This window comes from Melanerpes formicivorus, unplaced genomic scaffold (genome assembly GCF_026170545.1).
Source record: "Melanerpes formicivorus ecotype bairdi unplaced genomic scaffold, bMelFor1.0.p_v2 SCAF_26, whole genome shotgun sequence".
NCBI lineage: Eukaryota > Metazoa > Chordata > Aves > Piciformes > Picidae > Melanerpes > Melanerpes formicivorus.
This window is the reverse complement of record NW_027142378.1, coordinates 9,851,618-9,864,619: the sequence shown is the minus strand read 5'-3', so window position 1 is coordinate 9,864,619 and position 13,002 is coordinate 9,851,618. Positions and strand designations below refer to the sequence as shown.

The following is a 13,002-nucleotide window of genomic DNA, read 5'->3' as shown; positions in this document are numbered from 1 at the left end:
GCTTTGACAGGGGAAGACAAAGGCGGGAAATCGCCTCCCCCGCCGCCGGGGGACAGGTGAAAGGCTCCGCTCCTCCTGCCGGGAGCTGAGGTCCCTCACAGGCACTCCCCCGTGAGGGGAAGCCCGCGCTGCGATTCGGAGCTGTGATTGGCTGGGTGCTTCCCGCCTTGTGTATATCAGTTCGGGACACAGCGTCTGGGGAGGCCTTCAACAGCCTGGCCAGGAGGCGCTCTGGGCGCTCGTGTTGGGGCAGTTTTGGCGCTCATTTTGGGCTGGCTCTAGATCCGTGGCGGGATTGGAGAGCTCAGCACCGGGACCTGGCTTCTCACCAAGGGTCCTGCCCTGGGCTCCTGCTGCCTGCCGTGACCCTGCCTGCCGTGACCCTGCCTGCCGTGACCCTGCCTGCCGTGACCCTGCCTGCCGTGACCCTGCCTGCCGTGACCCTGCCTGCCGTGACCCTGCCTGCCGTGACCCTGCCTGCCGTGACCCTGCCTGCCGTGACCCTGCCTGCCGTGACCCTGCCTGCCGTGACCCTGCGGCTGCTGGCTGGCACAGGCTGGGGCTCCATGGTATGGAGGAGGTAGGTAGCTGGGCAGGTCTGCCCAGGCATGCAGTGCAGGGCTTGAGGCAGGGTGGCTGTGTGCCGGGCATGGAGGTCAGGATTGGCTCTGGTTTGGCTGCTGCCCACCCATGGGATGTAAGCACCGCAGCAGGGAGCACACCCCCCCAGGCAGCAGGAGCTGGTGGCTGTGGGCTGCAGTGACATGCAAGGGAGCACAAAGTCCCAGCAGAGCACAGGGAAATGTGCTCGAGGTTTACTCCCCGCAGCCCACCATCACTCATGACAGCACTGCAGAACTCTGAAGGTTTGAGTTTTTGAAGGCCCCAGAGGCTGTCCCTTGCCCAGCAGGGCTGCAGGCACCCCAGGACAGCTGTAACTTGTCCTCTGTGAATGCCACCTGAGCTGGAAATGGGGTGAGGGCTGCAGCCATTGATTCCTGAGGGGCTGGGAGGGGGAGCAGGAGGTCTGCACACAGGACAGTTGGTGTTAGGCAAGCTGCTTGTGTAAACCCGTGTTTTAAAGGAGCCTCCAACAGAGGTGAGGCATCTAAGCAGGGCCAGGTGGAGCTTGGCAGCATGCAGACTGCCTGTGTGCCAGTGTTTGGGGGTCCTTGGTAGGAACGAGCAGGTGCTTAGGGACTGCTTGTCTCAGATGACCAAAGTAAGCCTTGACAAGTCCAGCTGGGATCCCCTGTATGTTTTTCCACTTGCAGTGACTCTGTGGAGGGAGCAGAGCAGTAGCACTTTGTGGCATTGTGTGCTGCAGGAGAAGCAGAGAGCATGAAGTGTGGATGGTGAGGATGTGTGGATGCATTCTGACAGGCTGTCAACCATTGCAGCAGAGCTGCCTTCTGTGGGAAGTCTCCCCTGTGATGCCTCTGCCACCTCCCAGGGTCTGCTCCACTTGGGTGTGCAGGGGCTGCTCTCACACAAGGAGCAAGGATCATGTGTCTGGAGTCATTTTAAAATGTTAAAGCTGCAAAGAAAACCCAGGTGAGAAGGACTGCTGAGAGCTGTGTGCACGGGGGAACGGCAGGGTAGCTTTTCCCCCTCTCTTGTCCCCACCTCAGAGGTGCAGATAAGGTTCCTCACCAGCCTTCTGCTTCCCTCTAAGCCTCTGGGTTGTTAATTCCTTGAGAAAGCTGTGCCCTGACCCCTGCCTCCTCCATCAGGTGATGTGGGTTGGTGTCTCCTGGATGATCTCCACCACCCAGCTTGTGGGAGGAGGAAGACCAATCTCAATCCAGGGCTGATGAGGGCTTCTCCAGGCTACAGAAAGAGACTCTGTGTTTCATTCCAGCTGTCCAGCAATAGAATATATTTAACTTTAAAAAAAACAAACAAAACACAAAAGATCCACAGTATCAAAACACAGCAAGTCACAATCCAACAATATAAACAGGCATACAAATGGTCACCTGTAACCCCCCAGTTTGGCATCATGAGAACAAAAGGTGGGCTCACCACTGGAGTGCAAATGGCATAGGTGGCCATGCACCCATTCCCCCCTTCCTAGGGTGGAAAAACCTGATCTACCCAAGCATGGCCATGGACCTGACCCAGCAGCAAACTACTTTTCCCCTCTCCTGGCCTGTGGAGCAGTGCCTGTGTCTGTGTGTGTGGCAGGTGGAAAGTGGGATGTAGTGAATTCAGGATGGGATCACTTGGCATTTGGGAGAGTGCTGCCATCACCTCCAAGGAGGATTGGTGGAGGCAAGCCTCTGTTTTGATCCCAGACTCAGCTGTGTCATGGCCTTTGACCTGCCTGCTGGAAGATGGATTGAGCTACTCTGATCTTGTCAGTCCTGGAGTCTAAGCAATGCCTTCACATCCCACTGCAGTATCTCAGTGGAAGTGGGGTGGCAGTGTCACTTCCCACTGCCTGGGGGGTGGTGCACAAGAGCAGGGCTGAGTTTTAACCTGACTGTAGATATGCATATGGATGACAAAAGGAAGGCTGGCTTGTGGATGGGATGGACTGCTGTGGGATTTGCTGGAGAGCTGGGCAGGGAGAAATTTAATGAAGTTCACCAATGGCAAGTGTAGACTCTTGCAGCTGGGAAAGAGCAACCCCATGGACCAGGATAGGTTGGGGACTGACCTGCTGGAGAGCAGTGAAGGGGAAAAGCACCTGAGGGTCCTAATGGATGGGAGGTTGAGCGTGAGCCAGCAATGTGCTCTTGTGGCCAAGAAGGCCAATGGTATCCTGGGGTGGATTAGAAGGGCTGTGGTTAGTAGGTCCAGGGAGGTTCTCCTCCTCCTCTACTCTGCACTGGGATATTGTGTCCAGTCCTGGGCCCCTCAGTTCAAGAAGGACCTCAGGGAACTGCTTGAGAGAGTCCAGCAGAGAGCCACAAAAATGATTAAGGGAATGGAACATCTTCCTTATGAGGAGAGACTGAGGGAGCTGAGGCTCTTTAGCTTAGGGAGGAGGAGACTGAGAGGTGACCTCGTTCATGTCTATAAAGATGTAAAGGCTGAGTGCCGAGAGGCTGGAGCCAGGCTCTGCTCAGTGATGCCCAATGACAGGACAAGGGGCAGTGGGTGGAAGTTGAGGCATGGGAAGTTACATGGAAACAGGAGGAAGAATTATTTCCCTGTGAGGGTGACAGAACCCTGGCACAGGCTGCCCAGGGGGGTTGTGGAGTCTTCTTCTCTGGAGATATTCAAGACCTGCCTGGACAAGTTCCCATGTGATCTGGCAGGGGGTTGAATTGGATGATCTCTTGAGGTCCCTTCCAGCTCCTAACATTCTGTGATTCACCCTGGCTCAGGTAGTGCCACACTTGCCTAGGGTTGGTCCTCTGTGGGGATGGAAATGCTGAGTGCCAGTTTGGAAGATCAGTAGCAGTGCTGCCTGAAAAGTGCATCGTGTGTGCACGTGAAGTCAGCTACAAAACACGGGGGTGTCAGCATGCTGCGGTGAGCCAGCACGTGGGAGAAGCCACTGCTTTGGACTGGGAGAAATGCCAGGTCTAGCCAAGCTTATAGCTCTTCTTGTCTCTGGGCTTTAAATGGCAATGAACTGCTGGTGGTGCCTCAAAGGATGCAGTTTGGGCTGGCTAGTAATAAAGTACACTCCAGATGGAGTGGATGGATGCATGTGAATCATAGAATCAACCAGGCTGGAAAAGACCTCAGAGATCATGAAGTCCAACCTAGTACCTAATACCCAACACCTCCTGACAACTAAACCATGGCTCCAAGTGCCACATCCAAACCTTTTTTGAACCTCCAGGGACAGTGACTCCACCCCCTCCTTGGGCAGTACATTTCAGTGGCCAATTACTCTTTCTGTGAAGAACTTTCTCCTCACCACGAGCCTAAACTTCCCCTGGTGCAGCTTGAGACTGTCCTCTTGTTCTGTTGCTGGGTGCCTGGGAGAACACTGCAGGAGCATCCCAAAACAAGCAGGAGGCAAAGCAAGGGGTGCTGGTGCTGGTCTCTTCTCACAGGTAATTAGTGATAGAACAAGAGGGAATGGCCTCAAGCTACAACTGGGTAGGTTTGGATTGGACACGAGGAAAAAATCTTTACCCAGCAAGAGTGGTCAGGCATTGGAATGTGCTGCCCAGGGAGGTGGTTGAGCCACCAACCCTGGATGTGTTTAAAGGTTGTTTGGATGTGGTGCTTGGGGATATGGTTTAGGGGTGAACCTTATAGAGTAGGGTTGTTGGTTGGACTTGGTGATCCTGAGGGTCTTTTCCAACCTGAATGTTTCTGTGAGTCTCTGAAAGCCCTTTTTTGTTCGTTGTTGCTTTGTAAATACTGGGTTGCTGGCAGATGAGGGGGTGAAGCAATTGCATTTATTCTTCATTACTGTTGCTCTTTAGCTGCAAAACTTGCATCTAAAACATCTATTTTTATAAAGCAGATGCTGTTGGCATAGCCTGGTGCCATGAGCCTTCCAGCAGATCAAGTGTCCTCCAAGTGCAGCAGCGAGGAGGCAGGGCTCTGTTTGCAGCAGCGGTGTGGCACGGCTCTCACAAGCAGAGGGGTGAGTTATCCATCCCTGGTGTTGGTGGGTGTCACAGAGTGGGGGGGTTTCCCTCTGTGGCACTCTGGAAAGAGGCATAAAAAAAAGAAAGCAGGGTGATAATTTGGCCCTAAAGAGAATGACAAGCATGGCTGAGGCTTGTGGGTGTGGGAAGCTCCAAATTACCGTTTGTGCCTTCACTGATGAAGTTCTTCTCACTGCTGTATGAACTGTGGGCACCTTGCACACAGCTCTGGTTTGTTGCCAGCTTCCCCACCACAGGCTCCCCAGAGGGGATGGGCTTTGCCCAGTCTGTCCCTGACACAAAGCTCTGCTCTGAGAGGAGTTAAAAACAAGTTGGGAGTGTGTGTGTATGTGATATTAAAGATGGGACTGAGCAGACCTCTTCCCTCACCCCACCTCTGCCTTGTGACCACTCAAGTTTGAAATCCCACCTGTCACCTGCCCTGCAGCTCATCCTCTGAGCTCACTGCACCATGGTTTCACAGACCCATAGAATGGGTTGGGTTGGAAGGAATCTTAAAGATCACCTAGTTCCATCCCTCCCTGCCATGGGCAGGAATAGCTTCCACTAGATCAGGTTGCTCAAGGCCTCATCCAGCCTGGCCATGAGCATCTATCTCCAGGGAGGGGGACACCCATGACCTCCCTGGGCAACCTGTTCCAGTGTCTCAACACCCTCACTGTAAAGAAGTTCTTCCTAATATCCTCAAGCTTCAGTCTGTTCCTCCTTGTCCTATCACTTGTAAAAAGTTCCCCCCCAGCTTTCTTGTATGTCCTCTTCAGGTACTGGAAGGCCACTATAAGGTCTCCTTGGAGCCTTCTCTTCTCCAGGCTGAAGAGCCCCAACTCTCACAGCCTGTCCCTGTGGGGAAGGTGCTCCAGCCCTCTGATCATCTTTGTGGCCTCCTCTCGACTTACTGCAACAATTTGATTCCCTTCTGGTGTTGGGGGCACCAGAACTAGATGCAGTGCCCCAGGTACCACACTGGCTGCCACAGGGGACCCTGAAACCAGGCTCAGCAGTTCACCATTGCCCAAGAGCTTGTTGCTGTCCACTTCTGGGCTGGTGGGAGCTTGTGCTGGTTTTAATCAGGACTACTGGAAAAAGCAGAGGCTTTTATCATTGTTATTATTACAGCAGGGCAGTTTGGGAGAAAATGTAATTTGGTGCTTGCTCCCTGCTAGTACAACCTGTTGAGTGCTAATGAGAATCAATTAAACACATATCCACAACAGGCAGAATGAAGGCATTTTGGCCTGGGATGTCCAGTCAATGGATTCCAGAGCCTCCCAAGTGGTGCACTGGCTGTTTTCTTGGCTTCATCAAGTTGATAGGTCAAAAGTAAGAAAAAACATTCTAAGGCAAAATCTGAATGCAAATGACAAATCCTGCACCTCTCTTGCATGGTGCTGCAGGTGCCAAACCCCTCAAGCAACAAACACATTCCACACAGACCTAACTGAAGTGATGCCCTTGGGAGCAGTCCTGGGGAGCACAGTGATTCCATACAAGCCTTTCCCCAGCTAATCCAATTCTGTCATCACAAGAGCACCTGGACAGACAGCACCAAATGTGGCCCAAAAGGCCAGCAAAACCCTGGTGATGCTGACAGCTATTCCCTATCACTTGTTGTTCCCAGGGGACTTTTTGTACAGGTGCTGGTTCTCTAGGATGGGGCATCTGCTACCAGTCTGACATCTGATGCCACAGCAGAGATGCCTTCTGGCAGTTTAGTGCCCACTGGAAATGTCAGCTTCTTTAACCCTCCTCAGACTGAGACTTTCTGTACTGGCTGTCCATTAAGTGTTTAAATCAAACCATATCCTGGGCTGCATCAAAGGCAGTGTGACCAGCAGGACAAGGGAGGGGACTCTCTCTCTCTACTCTGTTCCTGTGAGACCCCACCTGAGTCCTCTGTCCAGTTCTGAAGCCCCCAACAGAAGGACATGGAACTGTTGGAATGGGTCCAAAGGAGGCCACAATGAGAGAGGGCTGGAGCACCTCCCCCATGAGGATAGGCTGTGAGAGTTGGGGCTGTTCAGCCTGAAGATTCTGGGGAGACGTTATAGCAGCCTTCCAGTACTTGAAGTGGGTGTACAAGAAAGCCAGGGAGGGACTTTTGACAAGGGCTTGTAGTAATAGGATGAGGGGGGATGGATTGAAGCTGGAAAAGGGGAGATTCAGACTGGAGATTAGGAAGAAATTCTTTACACTGAGGGTGGTGAGGCACTGGAACAAGTTGCCCAGGGAGGCTGTGGATGTCCCCTCTCAGGAGCTGTTCAAAGCCAGGCTGGACAGGGCCTTGAGCAACCTGATCTGGTGGAAGGTGTCCTTACCTATGGACACCTTCAAGGTATTTAAAAGATGGGGGCTGGAACTAGGTATCTTTTAAGGTTCCTTCCAACCCAATCCATTCTGAGATATTCACAGGCACCAGAACAAGTTGTTCTTCAGCCACACTTTGCTACTTTTCTTCCAGAGCTTCTGCATCCAAAAGCTTTGGTGGTTCAAGACCTCTGCCAGGTGGCCTAGTGAAACCTGTCAGTCATGCTGGCAGAGGCCACAGTGCAACCAGCTCACTGCTCAAGCAAGATTTAGAGTTTGCAGTGGAATGAATTGGCTGTTCTGTTTTGGCACATGCAAGGGGTCACCTTTGCTCTTTGTGACTGTACTCGCCACAGCTGAGCTGGTGACTTGTTTGGGTGGCTTAATCATTAGTCAAACCACTAAAAAGAGTCCCCACTGATCACAGAAGCAGCTTTTGAGGGCCTTTTCCAGCTGTGCTACTCATTCCCTGTTTGCTGCTAGTCAGAATGTTACTTACCCTTTACTTTCCCAGGTGGGAAATGAGGACACAGAGCTTCTCTAACAGTAAATGCTGAAGCTCAATTCTGTAACATCCACACAGTCCTGCAAGCCACTACAGCACAGGTCACTAAGAAGCCACCCTCTTAATTGATCTTTTTTGGTATAAACAGTTAGTACAGTTGAAATTTTTGAACATTGTGAGCAGTACTCCCTGTGGTGTTTGCTGTGGCCAAAACATGAGGAGGAACTTCTTTAAGAGTGATGGAGCACTGGAACAGGCAGCCCAGAAAGGTGGTGGAGTCTCCCATCTCTGGGCACATTCAAAACCCACCTGGATGTGATCCTATGTGACCTTCTCGAGGTGAACCTGCCTTGGCAGGGAGGTTGGATTTGATCTCCAGAGGTCCCTTTCAGCCCCTACCATTCTGTGTCATTCTGTGTAATGGTAATCTTGAGGAGCTCATCCCTTGGCTTCAAGACAGATGTCAGATGGCTCTTGGATTTCAGATTGACTGACAGGTGCTTGTCTTCTCAAGAAACCCTCTTCACTGCTGTTTGTGTTGTCTTGTGCCTTTCTAAGAGTTGATGTTTTTTCACTTCTCTTCCTCAAAAATTACAAATGAGAGGCTTCCCTGTCTTCACTCTGTTATGGCTCTGTGTTATCTGTGTCAGCAATAGTGTGCAGCTGGTGTAGGAAGCAATCCTGCCCCTGTACTCAGCACTGGTGATGCCACACCTTGAGTACTGGGTTCAGATTTGGGCCCCTCACTAAAAGAAAGACATTGAGATGCTGGAGCATGTCCAGAGAAGGGCAGCAAAGCTGGTGAGGGGTTTGGAAAGCATGTCTCATGAGGAGAGGGATTGTTTAGCCTGAAGAAGAGGCTGAGAGGAGCCTTCACTGCTTTCTACAGCTGCCTGAAAGGAGGCTGGAGTGAGGCTGGTGCTGGCCTCTTCTTCCAAGTAACTAACAACAGGATAAGGTAATGGCCTGAAGCTACACCAGAGGAGGTTTAGATTGGATATTAGGAGGAATTTCTTTCCTGCAAGAGTGGTCAGGCACTGGAACTGACTGCCCAGGGAGGTGGTGGAGTCACTGTCCTTGGAGGTCTTTGACAAATATATGTGACACTCTGGGACACAGCCTGATGGTCATGGAAGTGTTGGGCTGAAGGTGGGATTTAATGATCCTAGAGGTCTTTATAGTTGTGTTTGATTTCTGAGCTGAGCTCAGCACCTTGATTTGCATATAAGGTGGTTACTAAATGTCCATGTCTGGCTGGCCACCACAGCACTGTGAGGCAAGAGAAATGCAGCCTGAGTTATTCCTGTGGTTCTGCCATGGGTTCTGCCATGGGTTCTCTTTGGAGCCTGGTCATTTAACCTGTGTTACTCAGCTGTACAGCAGGGATAGTGATGTCTATCATTTTCAGGTATTTGGCCAGGACCTGTCAAATACAGCTTAAATTTAATCTGAAGGGTCTTCTCCAACTCCATTTCATGTTAATTTGTTTCCCCTCCTCTTGCTAACCATGTGCCAGAGAGCCAGGTTAAACATGTCTCCTCTAGACACTGCAGGACATGGGCTCTGCAGTTTTGCAGGTGTTTAGCTGAGCACTTTGGCTGTCACACCACACTCAAACTCCAGGCAGTATATTTACATGCTCAGAGAGAAGGTCTGCTCTGGCCAAAGTCTGGCTTGGTAAAATATGAGTGTTACAAAGGTTCATCCTTACTGTATGGGTTCCATATGCTCTACTGATGAAGGCTGCTGAGAATGGGGGAAGTGCTTGGGCCAGCAGCCTCCCAGCTTGCGGTGGAGGCTGGTGCTCTCAAGGTTCCTGGCTCTCTGCCCCTTTCTCCTGTTTAGGTAGCCCAAAGCTTTTTCTAGTTCACAGTTGGAGATTAGGAAAAACTTCTTTTCTGCAGGAGTGGTCAGGCATTGGAACAGGCTGCCCAGGGAAGTGGTGGAGTCACCATCCCTGGAGGCGTTCAAGAAATGTGTGGCCGTGGCACTGTGGGATGTGGTTGAATGGCCATGGTGGTGTTAGGTTGACAGTTGGACTTAAGGGCCTTAGAGGTCTTTTCCAACCAAAATAACTGATTCTTGGTGGTGTAAACACTAAAGGAGCTTCATACCCCATCTGCTCCCTGGGGAGATCACAGACAGTTGCCCTGCACAGTGTAGGGTTGCTCTCCACCCTTGACAAGTGGCTGTCCTCCTCAGCATCCTCCTCCAGTGCCTCTGAGGGTTAAACACAAAGCACATGGAGAACAGGCAGGTGGTCTGCACTTTCTATCTGTAAATGACCAGGCAATGAGATAGGTATGCTCAAGGGCACTCACTGCTATTTGACACTTCAGCTTTCTTTGCAGCAAGGGGTATTGGAACTGACAGGATCTGCTCTGTGTGACAGGTGAAAACCTGCCTTACAGGTGAACCACTGTGCTAGGAGAGGCTGGGAGCTTGTAGAGCAGCAGGGTTTACTGCTGTCCCCTTGCCTCTCCACCGGAGCAATGAGCTGGAAGCAGGTTTCAGCTCTGTCACACTCCAGTGCCTCCCACTTTTGGCAGTAGGTTTGGGTGAAGCCCTTTTTGCTGGAAGGATCCTCCTGGGGTGAGAGCAGAGCAGCAGCAGCCAGGATCTGAGGGGTCACTCTGCTTGGATGCCCAATTCAAGCAGAAAAACAAAGCCCTACCCCATTTGGCCATGGGCCTTCCAATCCTGACTGCTATCAAACATCTGCTTAGCATCAGGTCGCAATCCTCAAGCTTTAGGCACTTACCCTGGGGAAGTGGAGCAAGGATGCTGTTTCAGCCATGCTGTGCTGTAAGGGATCCATTCCCAAAGCATGGACACACTGCTGGGAAGTCCTTATGAGGGGGGGAGGGAAGGAAAAGTCTCCTTTTAGGGTTGGGTGTAGAGGAGGCTCTCCCAGCATTGTTTTACTCTCGAAGCTTTTGGCAGCACCACCCTAGAGGCAGGGTGCTGCAGGACACTGGTCCTTCGCTAGGTAAAGTCTCCCCAGGGTCCGGGGAGGTGTGATCTTCACATGGTGCCAGCAGATGGATGCAGGGGACATCTCAAATCAGATCAGCAGTACAATACCATTCACAGCAAGCACGTTTCTAAAGACATCTGCAAGGACAGAGCTTCACTGAGCATCATAAACACAAACAGCAGAGCAGGCTGGGCTGAGCCCTCCGCTACTGCAAAGCCATCCAGGATGGACCCTGGAGGTGGCTGGGCTGAGCCCTCCACTACAGCAAAGCCATCAAGGATGGACTCTGGAGGTGTGGGGAAGAAGAACCACTGGTTTGCTTTTACATACTGTACACATATCTATTGATAGCTCCTTGGCATTTGACCTTCATAGCTGTTTCCTTTGACAGTGTAAAAAGGAGGCAAAATGTCTTCAGCTACTCCCCCCTGGGAGGAGAGTGAAAGCAGCATCTGCTCTCCTGGCTCAGCTGCCTTCCCAGGTGCCACCTTTGCCAGGGATGTCTCCTTCTCCTGGCTGCCCACCACATGCTGACCAGGGCCAGTCCTAAGCCACGCTGTGCTTGCCCCATCTCGGCTGCTCAGGGGGATCAGTGCAAGTCTCCGTCGGCGGCTCTGCACCTCCGCTCCGCTGGACCAGCAGGGGAACCAGGTTCAAACAGGACACAAAACAAAAGGGAGAAGAAAGACAAAGGGTAATGAAAAGGTCCGTGGCCCACAGCTGCCAAAGGAAATCTCTCGCCGTGTGTCTCTGACCACACTTGTCCCAGCCACTACAGCTGCTGTGGGATCCCCTGTTCCTTGTAGCCTGTGAGGAGGGAGGGGAAGGGAACATGATTAGTGTTAATTCTTAATGAGGATCCCTGAATGAGGACCCTCAGCGAGGCTCAAGCAAGCCATGAGCCTCATTTACCAGGAGTGCCAAAGCATGTGGGAAATGTGAGGACTGCCACATTGCCCTCTTTTTGCAGCCAGGCTGTACTGGGGCAGGCTCAGCCCAGCGTGCCACCCTGCCTTGCTTTTAGCCAACACAAGCCCAGTGCAACCCTGGGGTGCAGCCAGCTTCCTGGGCACGGTGATGTGGCTGCCTGGCACTTCAGTGCCTGTCTGCCACCAGCCCCAGTGTGGGCAAAGGCCATGTCTGCTTGAAGAGGTTATAAAGGCAGAGTTGAGTAGCAGCGGCCAGCAAGTCCAGTACAGCCCAGTAACCTAAAACCTTTTTGGCTGTGCTGCATTTTAAGACTAGGCTGGATGAGGCTTTGAGCAACCTGGTCTAGTGGGAGATGTCTCTGGGAGCTGGAACTTGCTGGTCTTTAAGGTACCTTAGAACTCAAGATGTTCTTTGAGTCTGTGATTTCCTGCTGGAGTTCTTTACAGGGAACTGACAGGTAGGAGGTGGCTGGCTTCCTCTGTTCACCTTTTAGTTCCTCTGCTGGCTTTTCCTAACAGAGCAATTGCTGTTCAGCCTGGAGAAGAGGAGGTTAGGGGAGACCTCATTGCTCTCTACAACTTCCTGAAAGGAGGTTGAAGTGAGGTGGGGGTTGGTCTCTTCTCCCTAGTATCAGGTGATAGGAGGACAGGAAATGGCCTGAAATTGTGCCGGGGGAGGTTAGGTTTGAGATAGGAAAAATTCCTTTGCTGCAAAAGTGGCCAGGCATTGCAACAGGCTGCCCAGGGAGGTGGTAGAGTCACTGTCCCTGAAGGTGTTCAAGAAATGCGTGGCCATGGCACTTCAGGATATGGTTTAGTGGCCATGGTGGTCTTATGTTGAAGGTTGGACTCAATGACATGAGAGATCTTTTCCAGCTGAAGCAATTCTATGATTCTACCCAGCAGCAACCAACTTGCACTGTGGTGCAGAGGTAAAGAAACATTTCTTGGAGAAGAGAGAGGCCTAACCACAGGCTAATATGTCTGAGTTCAAACACAGACCTTAGGGCCTCTTTCCTAATGCCTTGTTATGCACTTGCTTTACCCCAGACCAGAAGAATTCAGATGGTTTTATTGGGGCACAGTAGCCTGGAGAAAATGGAGCTTTCCAGCAGCAAAACCAACTGCACTGGGAAACTGAAGGATCCCTCCTCCTCCACTCCTTCTCTTCTCCTCCTGGCCATGGGGCTGTAACCAAGGCAGCAAAGCCCCTGGGGGGGGACTCTCTGTTGACTCATGCTTGGCCCCAACTGACACCAGGGCCCTGTTGCATTGCAACCACATGAGCACTGCAAGGCCAAAACAACTTTGAGCATCAGAGCTCCTCAGGGGACTGGGGTCCTACTTCATTTGCCATCTTGTATGTGGTGGTTATGGGGAGTCTACAGATCCCATGGGGTAAGGCTCCTTCTCCCCAAGGGGTCCAGGGCAAGGAAAGAGAAGAACAGTTGTAGCTCTTGTGCTGATAGAGGATAATGAGAAAAATACTGGATTTTAAAACACACTTTCCTAGGTGGTTGGAGTAACTGTACCAGCAGCTTTCCCTGCTTTCTTTTGCAAGGAGGCTGGGATTGTCCTGATGACAGTATCAGTACCAAAGATCTCCTTTTTAAAGCAGGAGCAAAACTGTCCTTACCTGCACTGCCTTCAGTAGTGAAGAGCTTTCAACTAGAACACTTTCAAACATCTGGAGGTTTGGAGGTT

At 51.7% G+C, this 13,002-nt stretch overlaps 1 protein-coding gene across 3 annotated transcripts in view; it reads right to left on the bottom strand.

Annotated features, from left to right (window-relative positions):
- Positions 1–1,862: 1,862 nt before the first annotated feature.
- The window catches only part of STUM (stum, mechanosensory transduction mediator homolog), a 54,110-nt gene continuing 42,970 nt past the window's right edge, over positions 1,863–13,002 (bottom strand). The window contains exons 3-4 of one of the 3 annotated variants that reach the window (XM_068153588.1): positions 10,154–11,176; positions 1,863–4,622 (exon numbers count right to left, since the gene is read on the bottom strand). In XM_068153588.1, the coding sequence (XP_068009689.1) occupies positions 11,142–11,176 (35 nt within the window). In that variant the 3' untranslated portion in view covers positions 1,863–4,622; positions 10,154–11,141. The remainder of the gene's footprint in view (positions 4,623–10,153; positions 11,177–13,002) is intronic. The other 2 variants (XM_068153587.1, XM_068153586.1) reach the window with 2 other exon arrangements.